Raw genomic sequence first — 19,245 nt, forward strand, 5'->3', positions numbered from 1 at the left:
AATCAGCCTGCACTGCCTCCAAAGGTTGCGTCACAGTTGACGGCCATTCACAGTTGAGTCGTGCTGATGGCCATTCTCATCAACCAAAGCCCTGTGTGGCAAGGTAGCACATATGTGTGTATGCACTTACGCACTGTACATATGTGTGTGTTCGTGTGTTCCACAAATGACTTTGAATTAGGAGGAATGTTAAAATACTTTAAAACAGAGAATTTAAAACGATGAAATACCTTTCCCCATTAAGGCCACCAGCCAGTTTTAAAAACTATTGGTATATCACTGGCACCAGTGCAGGAATACCATTAGGATGTCAGAGGTTTTGTGGATTCGATCCAGTCTTCTAATTTATGTACATTATATACTTCCTTTTTCCTGTCATGATTTAAACTATAGCAGTAGTTTAAAAGGTGTCTCCATGGAGCTTTCAGCCTCTTAGTTTAATATCCCAATGTTTCACAGTCAGGTTTGGCCCTCTTTATGGGCTTTAGTGGGCAGGTTTTTTTTTAGAATTTAAATGTGAAAGCATTTGAGCACATCTTTCAATTTTGTTTTGTTAACTGAATATCAAATTAGGTTTTCTTAGCTACTGTCCATCTATATATAATGGTAAGATGTCTATTTGTGTCTATTTCTGTCTCCTCCAGCAACAAGGCACAACTGAGGTGGTCTGGCCAATAATGCTTGAGATATTGGTTCAAGTCATATTTTACTGTCATCCACTCTGTTATGTGTCTATAATTGATCTGATTGGCTACTTTGTTGCCCCTCCCGGTAACCACAGGAAAGACCACACCCACAAGCGCCAGCACAACCAAACAGGGGGCGGCTTTCCCAAAGCTGACAGGTGGCTCAGAAAAAGGTACTGGTCCAGATGACCGCCCTCCTCTGGGGAAACAGGGGTCACCTGACTTGGAGGCGATCAGTGTGGAGACAGAGGGTAAGGGGGCGGGGTGTGAGGGAGGGCCAAGTGTCTGTCTGGTGTTGGGTCTAATATTGCGCTGCAATGGATCGCACTGTGGGCCTAGTAGCTTTATGGCAGACTCATACAATGGCTTGTACTAATGCTTATGCTATGCAAAAGGCAGAAACAGAGCTGAACCCTGACCCTTGTATTGTATCCTCCTACTAGTATTTCCATAATTTTGTACATTGGAGAGTTCTATTTCTACTATGAGAAAAGGATTCTGAAAAACTGGTAATGGGGACGTTGTGGCAATTGATCAGTTCACCATTACTTACACAGATAACCTGTGGCACAAAACGAAATGCATGTTGTCATTGGAAATCCATACTTACAAAGGCCAATACAGCTCTATTGAGTAAATTGGACAGGAAAATCACCTAGGGCATGCTGTCTGCATGTAATATGTAAATCACATACTGCATGCACTGAGATTATTTCTCTCAATAACTGTTAATTATGAATGATTAACTTTTCTATCACCCTACAAAGCCCCCTGGCAGCATTCCTTGCAACATTCATCCCATCTAATTTTCCTTCTGAGAATGGCCTTTCTGTATAAACAGCACACACATGCATATACACGCACACGTACACACACACGCACGCGCACACACATACACACGCACGCGCACACGCATACACACGCACGCACGCACACACAAGCACACACACGCACACATTCACTCACGCATACATACACACACTGGTGTCCAGGAATGAGGTCATTCAAAGTCCTTCCAATGTATAAATAGCTCCTACGGCGGGGTTGATTCCCTGTCATTTGATTGCCTGTTGCTGCTCAGTGTAAACTGAAAGAATTGCCAAGAGGCGGAGCAAGAACAGTCAGAGTGTTTATTTTTAAAATGTATTTTATGCAGATAATATTAACTAAATATATCCAGGTCTAATAAATATATCCCTCTGTAACTTGTAATGCTTGTATCAGAAAAAAGCAGAGGAAAGGTTAGCAACAGTGATTGACATCACTGGGAATAATTTCTGGGGGCTGAGGTTTGTTCAATTAAAAAGACCATTTGGTACCTAAAGTTGCAGCTGCTTAGACAAGCCACATGAGTGCAGTTAATAATAGTGTTTAATGTTCTGCTTAAAAGCAAAACGACACTAGATTTACACAACTAAAAAGGACTTGGGCCTGGTAAATAGTCAAGCTGTCTTCAAAGCACATACTGTATTGGCGAAAAAGTACAAATAAAAAAACGGGTAAATAGAGAACAAAATATTAACACCCATAATAAAGGTGATCAAAGGTGATATATAATAAACAGCACAGGCAATGACCAGGGAAATGTTGTTATTATGAGACATCTAATATCTAATGCTCAATAAAATTGATTATTATAACCCCTTGATAACTATTATTTAGCCTATCTCGCCATAATCTTTGTGAGAATGTATTGGTGGAGTTTACATTGTTCAGTTAGTTTTCTGCTGTTCAAAATAGCTATTCAGTATGACTTGCCATTCCGCCAGCATAAAAACATTGGCCCATTCGTCATTCAAATAAGCATACTGATGTGTGTAAGCATGCACAACATTCTTAGAGGTTATCTACAAGGAGCAATTTTGAATAACATTGACATGGTAGGAATTTTAACAATCCCACAGAATGCTTAATTTCATTGCTTCTCATTTTTGGGGTTTTCTTCTTGTATTCCACAGATAGCTATAAAGTCTGGCCCAAAGGACAGCTTGTGTAGCTCCTGAATATTCAACAAGATGGAGCTGCATATATTATATTTATGTTAGTGTCTTCACACGCTGACTCCATTACAGTCCCAAACAGTCAGCCTCCCCCAACCCTCCCAATGCACCTCTCTGTCAAGAGTACATAAATCATGGTCTTAAGCTACATTTAGCCAGACAGCCTCGCAACCAGCATGATGAGCCACTCAGTCTCAAATGAGAAAACCCTGGTAACAAATAAATAAGCAGTCACCCAGCAGCAGATGGGGAAATATGTAATGGAAACTTTTCCAATCTATTTCAGTGTGTCATTGCTGCCTGTATAATCAGAGGGCCAAAATGGGGAATGAAGTCTTCTCAACATGTACTGAGCTGTGCAGTCATTTGCGAAGTGTGTACTGGTACAAATCTCAATTAATTATTAGGAAGGAGACCCATAGATGGGACTGACTGAGATGCGGGGTCTTTATTTATTTATTTATTTATTTATTTATTTATTTATTTTGTTAATTATTTTTTGTCTGAAACTAGTAAACTGTGAGGCTGCATGGCACCCATCTCCTGTCCCCTAAGAAACTGCTATTGTGCTCCACTGCACATCTGGAAGATCCCAAGATATAGTGGGCAAATCTTCAGTGAAGCAACTGTTTATGGACATTAGTGATTTATAATGGAAAGCAGTTTAACTATACAAGTTAAGCTACTGAGAGATTTAGTGAGACCATGCTCTAAAGACTTTGTTCAGTTCATTGAGCGCTCAGACCCGCATTCTTCTAATTCTATGAAGTTTGAGCCTACACGATCGTGAATGCATAATGACTTGATTATCTTACCTATTTTGCCCCTTTGTTTTCTGTTATCTGTGTCAGGGACTATCTCTTCCCACCTCCTGTTTTAAATTGGCCTTCACTCAGACCGTTGGCATATTCAAATGAACCAAGCTGAACGAGGGCTCTGGCCCGAAGCTGATTTATCTGAAAGGAAGTAGCAGACAACTCGATAATAGAGCAAGCAAGCAGGGTTCTGAAACTCATTAAAACACTGTGGGTGGAGAAGAAAATGAACTCATCCTGAACTTTTTTCTCCACAGAAGGGAGATGAACTATATTGGGGTTCAGAGCTTTAGGGTTATTAATGCACCAGGAAATGGGGGGGGGGGGGGGGTGTGTTCACTGGCACCATGTACAAAAAGTTGTATCTTTGCCCTTGGAGGAAAAAGAATGAATGAAATACAGCCATTCCCACATTAGCTCCACCATTCATCTTAGTGTTCCTTTGTAAAAAAATAAATAAATAAATAAAAATTATGCACACATTTGAAAATGTAATGGTGGTTTGTATTCTTTTATGAGATTAAATGTCCTAAATGCATAGGTTGATAGTGTTAATGCAACAGCAAATTCAAGATGGAAGTTATTTGTTCCTCATAATTGATCTAATGTCCACTTTGGGACAGAAATTCACTCTCAACCGTCACAGAAGATGTGTGCAAGATAGGGTCATGGTTCTTTAGGCTGTGGTGGGTTTGCTGGATAACAAGGTCACATGAACCACAAGCTCTACAGCTGTCATGGGCTTTGCTTGTTTCATATCATTTCATGACAGACAACACACTGAAACTCTACTTAAGTGTTTCACAAAGCCTCAGATGATCGTGATCACTAGTAACATGTTAATAGCAGTGACTTAACATTTTGCAGTCTGATGATGCAGCTTAGACTCACAGTGCAGAGATCCATTTGCGCAGTTGTCTTGTCCAGACTCCCCCTCCTCTGTCTCGCTGGTCCCTGTGGGTGTGGCTCCTCCCTGTTTGGGGATTTCTTCCAATGATTCTGCCTTGTTTGTGGTTCGACTAATATAACCCTGCTTTTTCGTTGAATCCCCGCCCCCTTTCGCCTCAACCTTTCTGCCCTCATGTTGTTTCCAATGCTTGACTGGGTCAATCCTATCCATGGCTTAAAATGTGACCATACCTTTGAAATTACGTGGGCTAAAAAGCATGCAAGAAGCTGATTTTTGTCCAGGTCAGTGGTCTCCAAACTTGCTTCTAGAGAAGAATTTAAAGTTCTTCAAGGAGTGGGTTTAGAGACTCTGTCCTAACCCTTGTTCGTTGCTACTTTACTCTTAGTAGTGAAGTGCACTTTGATGGAGAAATCAGAGTGGATCTCCACTGAAATAATACTGTTCCTCTATATATGATATGCTTGCAACCTCCAATCGCTGGAGATCAATTATGATATGCTTGCAACCTCAGATTGCTGGAGATCAATGGTGCTTCAGTACCTTTGCTTTGCTGGCTTTGAAAAATGCATTGATTTCTGGTTTGTGATCATGAATTAGCATTTTTATATTTGTAAATGCATTGGATTGATTTTTAATTTTCAGGTGAACTGAAATTACTATGTCAAATGTAATTGTTTCTTATAAGTAGCTAAATATCACTTGAGATATGTCTGTCTATCAGGATTGGCTACAACCAATAGGTCAGACCCCAGAAATAAAACGAGCTTCAGAAATGTACATATTGTAGTATAGAATATGTAGATTACATAAACTGAACACAATATTTTTACCATGCAAACTTTTTCTACTGTGAACTCAAATGTAGAGCAGAGGTTGGATCTAAATCTTCAGTCTATCTCAGCACTAACTGTGTCTGACATCAAGATATAGTAAATAAAGTTTTGAAAGCTCAAACAATCACTCTCGGATCATAAAAACAATAACGTTTCTCAATTTTCCTGTCACATCACTTTTTTGTAATGTCCTTCCAATGTTTCTGCCTTATATAAAGATCACCCACTCATTGTTTGAAAGAACCAAAGCTCGACCACATCAGTCCATTCACATAGAGGAGCTAATCAGTTTTTTTGTTTTGTTTTGCATCCACAGATTTAAATCTGCTATCAGTATATTTCATGCCTGTATGCGTAGAAACCAGCCATTTTGACTGTAGCCCAGTTTAAATGAAGTACCCTGTAATGTTTCCCATTACGGTGTCCTCAGCCATGAGAATCTGGTACTAAATAGGCAGTTCTGGAAATATTGGCATAAATGGAATACAACAATTGTCTACAGATGGGACACGCTGTGCTGTGTTACTGAAGCCACTTGTGTGAAGTGCAGCAAAATTCTCACGGTGAAAATGATGACACAGCAGAAAGTTATTGCCCCCAAGAGATATGTTTCATATTGAACAAATTGTCTGTATCTTTCTGGATGGCCATATGAAATGAGTGAAGACCGTTTATCTATCTCTTGCAGCATCAGAGATCCATGATTACACAATGCCTTCTGAAATACTCCTGACCTGTGGTGGAATGTACCGTATGAGCTATGATGAACAGTGGTCTTTTCAGTATTTAACTGAAACATGCCACTCTACGCTAATACTAAAAAACACTTATGCCTGCAGGTTCCCCTTAATATTCCTCAAATCATTATTCCAGGATAAACTTGTCCCTCAAAAATCACATAAGCTTTTCAAATATGTCATTTATTGTTTCAGTTGAAAGATAACTGTGTAGTATTTGTCAGTAGTATGATGGTACTGTGTGAACTGTTTTCCCTGCTTGCAGTGTCACATCATCTTCACCACTCGTTATAAATAAAGCTGAATCATTCCTGGGGGGAAAAAAACAGCGGATAAATGAATTTTATCTTGTATGTACTCTGTTACCAATTAATCTGGCGAGTTGGTGGAAGCTCTTCCGTGGCTTCGGTTCGGTTGTGTAATGCGGAGTGTGGGTTATTTTTAACGTTGTGGATGTAGTGGTTTAGCGTCGCTCCGAGGTGCGGGCGCCATCAAAGAGCCGTGAGCGGCCCCTGCGTTCCCACAGCGCAGCTGCTTCTGAGAGTGCATTTAAACTCAGCAGCCTGACAATCTGTCAATCACTGTCTCTCCCCCGCACAATCTGTTCTTCTCATACCATCTCGCTTTCTTCCTCTGAGCCCATCTGTCTGTTTACCTTTGTCTTTGGACCCGTGAGCATCCCTAATGTTTAGGCCTGTCGTTTACACATTATGGCTATATCAATCTGCAGCCGAGTCAAGACCATATTAAAACGAGAAATGGATAAAATAAATTGCCATGTAACAAGCGGCGAACACAAATTAGCTTATCTTGTGATTTTGAAAAGTGTAATCAAACTGATGCAAACATGCAGATCTTGATTTTTCTTTGCATTTTATTTTGATTTTAGAGGTTGTCACTGAATTTTTGTGTTTACTCTTCCCAATCCATGTGCCTGATGGGCACTGCTCCATTTTATGTATATATACATATATATATATATATATATATATATATATATATATACTGTAAAGCCCAGAGCTGAATATGAACAGTGGCAATATGGAATTACACTTAAACAGTTGCATCCAGGAGCACACTGAGTCCTCGGTGTTTTGGTGGGTGTTAAATCCAATTTGAAAGGGGTAGCATATGTCACCTACAGGTACCAGCGGAGTCATGGGGAGGTCCGTTAAATGTAATCTGACAAGCTGTGCATCGCGTGTGGAGGCCTGTATACCTCCTGCTTGCCTTTCACTGTGGTGTCTGACGCACCACTGCTTGACTCATGCTTCTGAGACAATATGCTGCTCTTCAGTAAGTCGTGAGGTCTGTGACCGCGGTCTGGGCACCTGCCGCAGGGGGCATTGAGTCACCGTTCACAGCGCCTCGGGGGCTGACGGTAAAGATTCGCAGTTCCCCGGCAAAAGAATACTTCATAATTCATTAGTGCCACATGCTACCCTGCCGCCTCAGGGACACATCTGCAGCTCCCGGCCCGAGCCCAAGGGCCTGCGGAATCGTCGGCCCGGACCCACTCACGGGGCTAAATATATTTTACATACCCGTCACACTTCCGCTCTGGATGCATTGCAGTCTGTCACATCTATATTTATTGCGCCCTGCTCTTCATGCACTTACTTTCCCCCTGAATTACTGTAGATGTGTGCACGATTTGTGGCCCCCTTCTCCAGACAGGGAAGTACAGCATCTGGCACTTCTGTGGATATCAGCTGTATATAATACAGTAGAGTATACATGGAATTTTACTGAGAATCCAGTGAATTGGCCATTCATCTTTCCTTAGCCATAAAAACAGTATAATTTGATAAGTTTACTATGATTAGGTTGTTATTTTTCTTACTTAATTTACATCATCGGTGACTTATATGTATGACCTCTCTGCCATCATATCAATTCATCAGACTTGTATATGGTTGTTATATAGTATAAACATAATTAAATAAATATTCACCGTATATTTCTCACTGGGTTACTTGCTTGGATGCCTTGTTCCTAGGCGTCACTGTTTCACACACAGACAGCCGTAATCAAACATAGCTGATTAAATGCAACTGCCACTTTTTTCTGTCACTTGCTCCTACCATGCCAAATCTTCACAGTTCTGGAGGTGCGGTGGAAAAGCAAATACAAACACACTCCAGCCATGTAGTCCCCATTCTGAATAGTTCCTGCCCTCTTTCAGTTCCTACAGCCTGGGGGAAAAGGGTCAATAGTGGTAGTAACTGAGCTAGCTGTCACCATAGTGACAGTAATAAGTATGCTAGCATAGCGCTTATGCTAGCACAAGGTGCTTGCAAGGTCCAAGTGACCCAGAATGTGCTCAGTGACGTTTTGACTAGTTACCAACTAGCAGCAGAAGCACTATCCCCAGAGATAAATTTTAGGACTGTAGGGCTTAAGAGCATGAGCAATTGATATGACATAAGCCATTCTGATTGCCCAAACCTCATGCTCAAAATGTGGAGATGAAAGGAAGGACAGTGTGTTGAGATGTTATTCAGCTGAAAACCCCTGCCTCCAACTCCAATTTAGTCTACTGATGCAAACATGCTGGTGAGTTAAGGCTGGTTTAATTTTATAGCCTTTGTTTTGTGCCTGCAGTGGTGTTCAGTTTTGGGATAACAACTGAGGCTGCAATATTGGTGATGTTCATCACCTAAATGGCTTGCTGTCAAGGCAGAATTGCTTGGCTGCTTATGCTGGAATGGAGTTGTTCACTGGTTCAATTATGACATCAGACTGAGCAAACTCCTGGCAATTAAGATAGTAGCTAATGATTATATTTCTGTGGTGGTTGAGATTGACATCTGCTGGTTGGAACATGCAGAGTCCTGTACATAATATGGCAACATAACATCTCACCAACCAAACTCATTGATATATTTTTTTTAAATATAAAAATTGTTGTACGTCGCCCTGGATATGAGCGTCTGCCAAATGCCTGTAATGTAATGTAATGTAATGAAACATTGGCACAACTTTCGTCTCTCTAGAAAATGAAATTCTCTCCTTTCTGCCACTCGGCATGTGCATACTGAAACAGTTTGGCATGCTAATTTAGATAGCTCACAGCTTGAAAATGAGATATATACTATAGCCCATTCTACAGAATATTCATTTCCATTATATTTGCTTTAATATTTGAACAATGTCTGGGAAATATTTTTCACCATTTTGCACTTTGCAAAAATTGAAACACTGGTCTTGTTTTTCATTTGTTTTATATTTGGTGAATTACCGTATGCATACATAGAGTGGGGTTTTTATAGAGTTCTGCCTTACGGTGAGCACCCAATAGAACCATATTAACTGAAGGAACAATACAATGATACACCTATGACCTTTGAAGGAAGTCTGCAGAGGGCTGCATCTGCATGGCGGTCCTTCATGTTAGTGCACTCCTCTTTTTACAGTACAATGAACCATCTGTGCTTTACTCTGCTGTTAACATACTTGGCACTTAATGGAGTGATCCCATGAGTGACAGCTACTGGGGGAACATCGTTTTCCATCAACCTCTCAATGTAGGAAGTATACAGAGCCACGTGGAGATGAACACATGAAGGCTGTCTCAAGAAAACAAGGCTGATACGAGTCTGATATGAATGCTGCCGTATATCCGTCTGTCATACATTTAAAATGGTCAAAGAAGAATGCTATTAACTTGACAGCTTATGCTTGAAGTGAGCCATCTGTTTCCCTTGTGATGTTAGATGCACATAGTGCGTGTGAGCATAATAGATATTGAGAGAGAGGGGGACGGAGGGGGGGCTGGGCTCATCTTCATAATCAAATGCTATTCTTCCCTCACAGCTGCAGAAGGCCCAGTCCTGCAGCATTTCCTTTTTCACTGATGAAGCTCAGCTTAACACGTACTCATAGTGCACTGTACCACCCATCCCCTTTGCCTAAAAATACCTGTCCTGGGATACTGCCAGCGTTTGCATCCTTGTGAGGTCCCTTTCTGATATACACCGAAGGGGACCACGCATATGCACTTTATAGTTTGCATCAGATGTTTTTACTCTGATGATAATTTACTTGTCGGCATTCATCTCAATGCAATAACATTTAATTGGACACTATATCAGAAATTATCAGAGATTTCTCAAAATTGAGATCTAACCATATTTTCATTACCTTTGCACAAAAAGAGTATTATTACAATTTCACCTTGCAAACATTTTTAGTTGGTATTCTTCATTCTTTCTACTACTAATCTACTTTAGACCTATTGTTCCATCCTTTGTGTTTTTGCAATTGACTCAAATGAAGTTCATGGAGCCATTCTCTCTCTTGCCATCATGATCACCATCGGCATCATCGTTATGGCTGCACTTGCTACTATCACTCTCCATTATGCCATCTAACCTGTGCAGTCATTACATGAACAAATGATCCCATTTGCAACACCTGCAATTTGTACCCTTGCAGCCAGAAGCTCTTCCAATCACTAATCTATTTCACAGAGACTGTTATTATGAGCAGAGAGGGGCCCGACACCACAGATGGCAAGGGCATCTGCAAATGAGCTCTGATTGCAAGAGGTGACATGTATCTTCATCCCTAATTCAGTGGTGGCCATGAGGCATATCGGGTTGTGGGGTTTCAGTGTTTGAGGTCATTTCAGTCATTTGTGTGAAAATCCTAAGCCTGTGAGGTCCTCGAGAGCTGGAGAGCCTCCAGTTCCAGTTTCTGTCAATTTCACTCATACCTGCATCAAGAAGTGAACAGGGTGGTGAAGTGCCTTCTGTGAGTTGCTCTAGATTGTGTTTTTAGTCAGTCCAAAGTTCCAGAGGTACTTACACGGAAGCATACACTTGAATATATACTCCAGTCCCATTGGTAGATTCCTCCTGGCACCTTCAACGTTCATTTCTCACCTCGGGTTATCATTATCTACACCTAAGACCCAAGCCGAGTGCATAGTTAGAATGGTTCCTTAATTTAATAACAGAAAAATGCATCTCAGAAATGTCTTGCTTTTCCTTACTGTTTGTACACCTTTCACTAACACAATCCTTCTTCTGCTTTCGAACTTCAAAGTTGGAATGAAAGGACACCCTTGTTGCATGAAGACATAGACCAAAGATGACATTCCTGTCATAAATTTACATTGTTATTCATGTTACTTTCCTTCTCCCTTTCTGTATCTTTAGGTGTTCGACGGCCTCCTGAAGTAGAGAAGTCCAACCACAGTGTCCACTACACCCTCCTGATTGCCTGTGTACTGGTTGCCTTTGTATTGGGTGCATTTCTGTCTGGGTTTCTGGTCTCCTGTTATTGTAACCACAATGTTCATAAGACCAGGCGTCTTGGCAAGGATCCTGAGGCACCCATCCCCCATGCGCTATCCCTGCGCAGCCTGGCCAAGCTCAATGGCCTTCTGGACAGCCAGAATAAGGATGAGAAATTAGAGGTGTCCTCACCAAAGCTGTACAACTCTTTCATCCCAAGCAAGAAGGACCACCCTGTCAGCAGGAATAGCCGGTTTGGAGCTGGGGGGGAACTGCTCCACCCCCACCATCATCATCACCTCCATCACCACCACCACCACAATGCTGAGCTGTCAGGCTTGCCCACCCCTGACTCTACCCCTGAGCTTCCAATCAAGAGCATGAAGGCCTTCAAGAACCAATGGGAAAAGAACCAGAATTGCAATAATGCAAAGGATGGTAAGCCTCATATGAGCAGCTCTCGGCCCAGCTCTGGGATCCCTCAACAGGTTTTCCCATTCAGCCATGGGCTAGTCAATGGACAGGCCCTAGGGGGTGCTCTCCACCTGGAGGAGAGAAAGATCCCCAATGTTGAACGGATGATGATCCACCCCTACCCCTGCTACTCACAGAAGGCGATGGACATCACGCCACTGGACGAGCTCCTCAAGCATGTTCATGAAGTCAGTGCCATAGGGGGAAAGAACATAACTGTACTGACCTCCACAGTTCCAGCCCACGGGAGCCAGATGGTTTTCACCAATCGTGTTCAGCCACAGATTCCAGAAACAGAGTCTGCCTCTTACTATAGCTCGTCCACGCTGCCCAGGGACAGCCTGACACGTCGCATGGATGTCCCTCCGGAAATACCCCCTCCACAATCCACCCTTGAGAGGATATCCCGCCACTCATCCCAGAGGAACTCCTTAATCTCTGCATCCAAGATGTCGAACGGAGGGGTCGTGCCACGTCAACACAGCTTTAGTCACCGGAGCGGGCACCAGCCACCACCCCTGCTGGCCCGGATGAACTCTACGGGCAGCACCTGTGAGATCCACCATCCTCTTATCCCCAACAGCTACCTGATGCGGCAGCACAGCTACGAGCAGCCCGAAATGCACAGGGACGCCATTGTTCGCCGGACCTCCTCCCTCAAGCCAGACGTTCCGCCCAAGCCACTTTTCATCCCTGCCACCTCCCCTGTCAACCCACATGGAAAGTTCAACTACTGAGGGGAAGAGAGGCAATCCCTCCCTCCCCAAAAGCCTCCCAGAAATTTCATAAAGGGTGAAAGGGGCAAGACCTAAATATAAACTGGCAAGTGTGCTTTGCAGTCGAAATAACCAACATCACACCTGTACTGATTTTGTTTTGTCCACGTCCGATGAATGTCTTTGTACCATATTGGTATTTTTTAACAACTTACTTATGGAAAGGTGATGGAATGGGGAGATGGAGAAAAACAGACCCATGAGACTACATATATTTGGCTACCAACAGATTCATTATCAAGGTACTACAAACCTTCCCAGATTACTAATGAAGCTTAAAAGCTTTGATTTGGTGAAACACTGGGCTTGAGCTTGATAATTATCACTGTTATATGTGCTGAAAGCTATGTGTTGATCTGAAGCAGTTGAGCAATGCTGATCCCTCTTATAATGTGTATATACATTATGCATGTGTGTGTATATATGTGTGTTTATATCTACACAGTATATGGATACATGCATATACACAGTCTGTGTAACCGATGGAACAGCTTGATGAACTCCTTGGAGGCAGCTCTTTCTTTGCCTTATTTACTCAACAGACTTACACTTGTGGAATCGTCTAGCTGTCTTACTGACTTCTGTTACCTCCATAAGAGTTATGTGAATGTGTCTGAGCAATAACCAGCCAGTGGCATCACACTATGTCAAATATGTTCAAGAGTGATCTGTCCTGGGCTGGGGAGGAGAGAGATGGTGGCTCCATTTTCATGAAGCTGATACAATGGTGATTTTTCCCATGCCAAGCTTTTGCTCCAAAACCCTTGAATGAGAGACTGTCAGTCTGTGTGGGACAAATGAGGTCAAGGACAAGTAAGTTGACCAAAATTTACAATATTATTTTTTGCCTTTGCAAAAGGGAGCTCTTCACTGTACTGCTGTGGCACTGGCACTACAAGTATTAAACCGGAACTGCTTTTCTGTGAAGACAAAACGTCCCACCACCATACGTTTGGGCAGGAGGGTACTTTGAGAAGTTGGTGCTATTACTTCATAAACGCAGCAGAAGGGTTGTTTCTACTCTATTCAAAATGAAAGTGCATACCTCGAAAAGAAGGCTTCCTAAATAGTTCGCCACCAAACCAAACCAGATTTTCATGATGGATTTTAAACAACTTGAGACTTACTTCTCAACAAGGATCCCCGTATTGTCATATCAGGTTTAAAAGCAGATTACACCCGCTTAAGAACAAATCCTTAATTTTAATGTAGTAAAGACTGCTATGATTATAATTACTATTAACTTTGTGGCTATTGGTGTAAATAAAGGAATAATAACTAGCCAAATTTTAATTGTATGTGTAAATGTGTGCCTTATTTAATATGTGCTAATGGGGGTATATTGGGGAAAGAGTAAAGACGCTATTGTGTTTTATTTTTGTTTTTTAACTTTGTTGTCAAGGTGTGTCATAGCCATGTGGATTTGTATTTTTATCCTTACCCCTTTTGATATCCTCAAACCACAGGACAGTGTAATTATGTGTGAGGCTGTTATGATCGGCATTGCAACTGCCAGCTAGAGGCCGCAGATTTATTGTTGTTTCTATTTATGTTGGTTATTTGTTGGGATTCTTGTTTTTCAGCTTCTGCTGTTCATTCATATTATCAATAGCATGCCAGGAGGTATAGTCCACAGATTAAAGAGTGAACAGCCCCTCCCTGCCTGTCCCCACATTAAATTGTCATCCCTAAAATCCCCTTGCAGGTGTTTTGGAAGACATCTCTCATTTCACACTTGCACTCCCAATTTCGACGTAGGAAATGGGGAAATGTAATCTTTTCCCGATTTAATTCCATGGTCATTGCAGGAATCAGTGAAACTCTGAAATGAACTTGTCTAGCTGCTGAGCGAACACAAGGTGTAGGCGTTGCATCAGTACTGTAAGTGCAGTGTTATAGCATCCGTTTCTCCTCTTCAGCGATTCAGGTACTTATATACAGGGAGATGGCACTAGTCGGCTCAGCCTTGTGGATATCATTGTTTGTTATTGCATTTTCTGCTTTCTAACACTCCGATCAGGCCTTTTAGGCCTGAGTTACTGCTTTCATGTTTAATACTGAGCCAAACAGTTGCTTTACATGAAAACTTTGTTTTACATGCCTGGATCACAGAAGAATTTCTATGGAGAGGTGTGCAATCTACACTTGAATTTGCCTCTGATTGTCAGCCAAGTATGTGTTAGGAAAAAGTCAACAACTCCTGTTTTGTGTTTTTATGTACATCCACAGCCCCAGCATGAAAATTGAAATTTTCCAAAATTTTATGCAATACAAGCAGTACAGTTCATGTGTGCGTGTATCATGACAGAGTCAACAGTATATTTAAATTTAAGGAGGAACATTTTAATTTACTCAATCTTTACTATCACAGAAGACAAAATGGGCAGCCAACTTGATGTGAGTTCAAGTGTAGCTTTGTTTCATTTCTCATAGATTACATGGGAAAGGGAATATAGTCTGTGTCTGCTGTAGCCACTATAGCTTTTGAAATACTTAGAATTGCACAGTGTAAATAAAGAAAATCTCCCATCTGGGGTTTTCAATTTAAAATTCCTTTTTTAATTATTATTAAGTGGGCTATGCCTCTGGAGACATTTTAAATCAAGTCTCATTCAATACTGTTGTTTGTCCTTTATGATTAAAAATGGAAATAAAATGACCTTACAAATATGTGATAGTGTGTCTGTCTATCTCCATTTAGTTATAAGTCACAGGCCTAGAGGCTCCATGGGTACATTACATTAATCTTATAGTGCATTCACACTTTGTGGGCACTTTAGTACTATATTTCTCCCAAACTGAATGTAATTAGCATCCCTTTCAAGGCATGTGAAGGGCTTTCATCTCTCACCTTGAGTTGAATAATTGTCAGTTTGTAGGTGCATTTGTACAATTACCAATACACCACAGGCTTCATTCCATATATCCAGAATTAACTGTAACTGCTTCTTACATTTTAGCTTTGGTCACAGCAGTTAGTCAAACGTCAAGGCTCAAAAATTCATTCTAAATGATATTCTGCTCTCCGTGTCACTTGGATGAATCCCAACAAGACAGGCCAAAAAACAAATGTTATGCCATGTTTGTGACAAAATAATTGCAGCATATTACCAAGAACAACAGACCTTTTCCAGCTAATTACACTTCCCTGTAATAAACTGGGTAGTAGAATCAACTGTTATCTGTACTATTTTGAAATTTCACATTGCTGCATATACATTTCTTCACTTCATCACGTCATCCTATTTATATGTCAGTTTCTCAGCTTGCAGCTCTTAATGGCACTTCCCACCAGAAGAAGGAATTTCTTATTTATCTTTAGATTAGCAGAATATGATTGTAGAATATTGGTAAGCACTTGTTTTGTACGATAGTTATGAATTTCAATTGCATTTCCATGTATATACACATTGAATAACTCATTGTAATGGAATCAAGTTTGTATTATTACTCAAAGTTCACAGCAATGAAGTGGACACAAATGCTATGTGAATTGAAATAGAATGATAGGTTTCAGTTTCAAAAACATGTTACTGTTGCTATGTTGTAGTGTGAGAAATATTGATGGAACATTCAAATATATTTATGAAAGAATTCAAAATGCAATCAAAGTGAGTTAATTAGGAGGGCTAATAATAATTAATGTGGTTGTAGAACAGGTCTAGCTGACAGTTTTCCTTTGCATTCAGAAACATTTTAAACTACATGTGTGAGATGCAGTGAAATTGTATTGACAGTCTATACAGATCCATGAGTCTTTGTGTCTGTTGCACATAAAATCTTAATGGGTAGTTTTTTATGAGAGCCGGTAGTCAGTTAACACAGCTAGAGGAAGGGTAATTATGTACTTATATTAAAAGGATAGGATACAGGACTAATGTTTTATTAGTAAGTCCATGTACCATGCCATTTATACTGATGAACAGTTAAGTATTTGCAAGAATGTATTGTCTACTGAAATAATTTAATTATTGATGGATTTTTTTTACAATTCATATAGGAAATTTGGAAGTTATTTAGGTATATTGTGTGGGTAAACATGGGTCTTATTTCTAAGGAACAAAAAATAAAATTGTCATATTCACAGAACCTTTGTCTGTAATATTGTTAGAGTACTGGCAGCCATGGTGCAATTTTAAGTTAATTTCCCATGCCAGTATAGTTCAGAGTCAATTTATGATAATTGTGGACCATTGTAGCATATAGCCCCAACATGGCTGCTGTTATTTCTGCATGTTACATTACTTTAAATGCAATGTATGGAATGTGCATCTGCATTACACATTACACTGCATTACAGTATTATTATGTAATACGTTTTCACCAAGTCAGATTGCAGGAGACTTCATCTTGCGATATTATATCTTTATCAAAATTTGCCCCTAATTATATCTATACTATCCTCTGAACAACCACATTAATGATTATCAACAATGACAGTGTTTGTTTCTTTCCATTTCTTTAACCTCTACTCTGTCTATTCTGCTTTTTCTGTGCGTGCCTTGATAACAGATAACAAATTTGGCTTGTATTATACCCAGGTGAAGTGTTTAAAAGCAATTTGAACATTTTATGGCTACTGTCTTAATCACAAATTAGCAACTTTCATGCACACGTGTGGCAGTGATGTTCAGACAACCTTATAGTGTTAAAAGATGTGCCATCTAATTTGTCACACAAAAAATCTGTAAATCAGCTGGTTAAAATTAGAAAGCCATCTGATATGGTTCACAAGCTGCATTTTCCACAGGAAACGGAGATTGGCATGGTGCTTAGCTGTTTTCTATCAAATAATAGCCTGAGGTAAAGAGAACAGTGCTGATGATGTATGATTAGATGACATACAGCTGTGAGTACCACAAGGAAACACACCATATGTTCATTTTGGACAAATGAAACCACGTGACACATTTATTACATTATCTCATTATACATAAAATTTTTATTGTTGAAATTATTTATGTATATGTATATACATAAATTATATATATATATATATATATATATGTATGTGTGTATATATATATATATACACTGTATATGTGTGTGTGTGTATATGTATATCTCAAAGCTTTTGATGGTGATGGTAATTAAAATGTTTAATGACGCTTCTACCCCCACACATCAGATCTTCTGCACCCATGCATTGGTCACACTTGCCTTCAACCATAGCCTCACATTCAGCCTATAATAGGAATAAGGGGTGGTTTTGATTATACTCAAACTTTCATTTGATAAGAATTAGAGGCCAATGTGCCATCCAGTTATTTTTTATCCTGCCATAAGTTATATGCATTCATTAAACTAAACAGTATATGGATATACAACAATAATTATAAGAAAACAAATCCAGTATGGATTTGAAATCAAGGATTATAGGCTTCCATTTTTCTGCAATGTCTGGCTTTGAAAATAATTTGTGTAGCAGTAGAAATTAGAATTGATTTTTCTGTAACCATTATCCCCCATTTTGTCTTCAGCGAAGGTTGTGCTTTGTCGAAAGTACCACACTGAATATGAACAAACCAGATTTTGAAAGTTGACTGAAGCCTTTCTAACAGGGCACTATTGATTAGCTTGTGTTAATTATCTGCAGTTCCAATTAGGTAATCATGACTGTTAGCTTTGGGGGTAGCTTTTCATGAAGAATAATTGGCTGAGATGAGGCCCAGCATACAATTAATGGATTCCGATGGAGGATGAGTACCGTCCTTCACTCTTAAAAGAAGTGAGGTGTAATTTGTTTACAATGTTTTCACACTGGGAGTCTGCAGCCACTGCAAAGTCAAGATAACCTATTTAAATACTTACACTGAACAGAAATTTAATTGCAATTTATTAGTTGGGCTTGCAGGGCAACTTATTGGATGTGGTTGATCTTATTAAAGAATTAGGTGTGTTTTGAAAGGATACGGCCCTTCATTTTGTGTTATGTGTATTTGTGCCTGCGTGCGTGCACGTGTGTGTTCATGAGTGTGTGCGTGCATGTGAATACTTGCCTGTCTATGGATCACATGCAGTCTCCAATGCCCTGGCCTGTCAGTGTGCACCCTTTTGAGTGACAGCTTGCTGATCTGTCATCCCATGCACAGGATTGTGAACATAGTAAAATCCCCTGCCAATTCAGGCTTAAGGACTGGGTACATAATATAACATCAGCCGTTATCTCAGCTTTGAGATCTCATACTTGGGGTATTGCTATAGATCTCCAATTTAGAAGAATTAAGTCTTTGTTTCATGCATGTATAGTGTTATAGGAATAATAAGATGATGTTCTCTCCCATGGGTCTTATTCATGGGCTCATACACAGTGGTACCTTCAGTGCCAGGCACAATAATGCCAGAGATGTGTGATGTCCGGTAGTTTCAGGCAAAACACTGGAAATAAAATGTGACTGGCATCTGCTGCCATATCAACAAAGCAGTCTTATTTTCTGTCACTCTATATCCTCCGAGTCAGCCAGCTAACTCTTCCAAAGAAAAATTGCTTTGACAGCACAGAAACAATGCTTTCTTAACAAAACTTGAGCTAAATCTGTGTCTGCTTGACTTCATCCTGACTGCCCTAACAGTACTTTTCGACAAACACTTAATCCTTAATGATATATTCCATCACTTAAGAAAATCTCATTAAATCCTTATGTAATGGGTACAGTCATATTAACTGTGAAAAATAAGGTATATTCATAGGAATCTCGTACCAATGGATATCTATCTGTCTGTCTGTCTGTCTCTCTGACTGTCTATTGAAATAGCTGAAAGGAAGCAGCCAAA

The 19,245-nt window shown here is 40.2% G+C and overlaps 1 protein-coding gene across 5 annotated transcripts in view; it reads left to right on the top strand.

Moving 5' to 3' along the window:
• Nucleotides 1-15,144, top strand: part of sema6e (sema domain, transmembrane domain (TM), and cytoplasmic domain, (semaphorin) 6E) — a 119,143-nt gene extending 103,999 nt beyond the window's left edge. For 2 of the 5 annotated variants that reach the window (XM_035431581.1, XM_035431582.1), the window contains exons 20-21: nucleotides 782-937; nucleotides 11,144-15,144. In XM_035431581.1, coding sequence (XP_035287472.1) covers nucleotides 782-937; nucleotides 11,144-12,432 — 1,445 coding nt within the window. In that variant the 3' untranslated portion in view covers nucleotides 12,433-15,144. The remainder of the gene's footprint in view (nucleotides 1-781; nucleotides 938-11,143) is intronic. The other 3 variants (XM_035431585.1, XM_035431586.1, XM_035431583.1) reach the window with 2 other exon arrangements.
• The last annotated feature ends 4,101 nt before the right edge of the window (nucleotides 15,145-19,245 follow it).

This window comes from Anguilla anguilla, chromosome 1, assembly GCF_013347855.1.
Source record: "Anguilla anguilla isolate fAngAng1 chromosome 1, fAngAng1.pri, whole genome shotgun sequence".
Classification (NCBI taxonomy): Eukaryota; Metazoa; Chordata; class Actinopteri; order Anguilliformes; family Anguillidae; genus Anguilla; species Anguilla anguilla.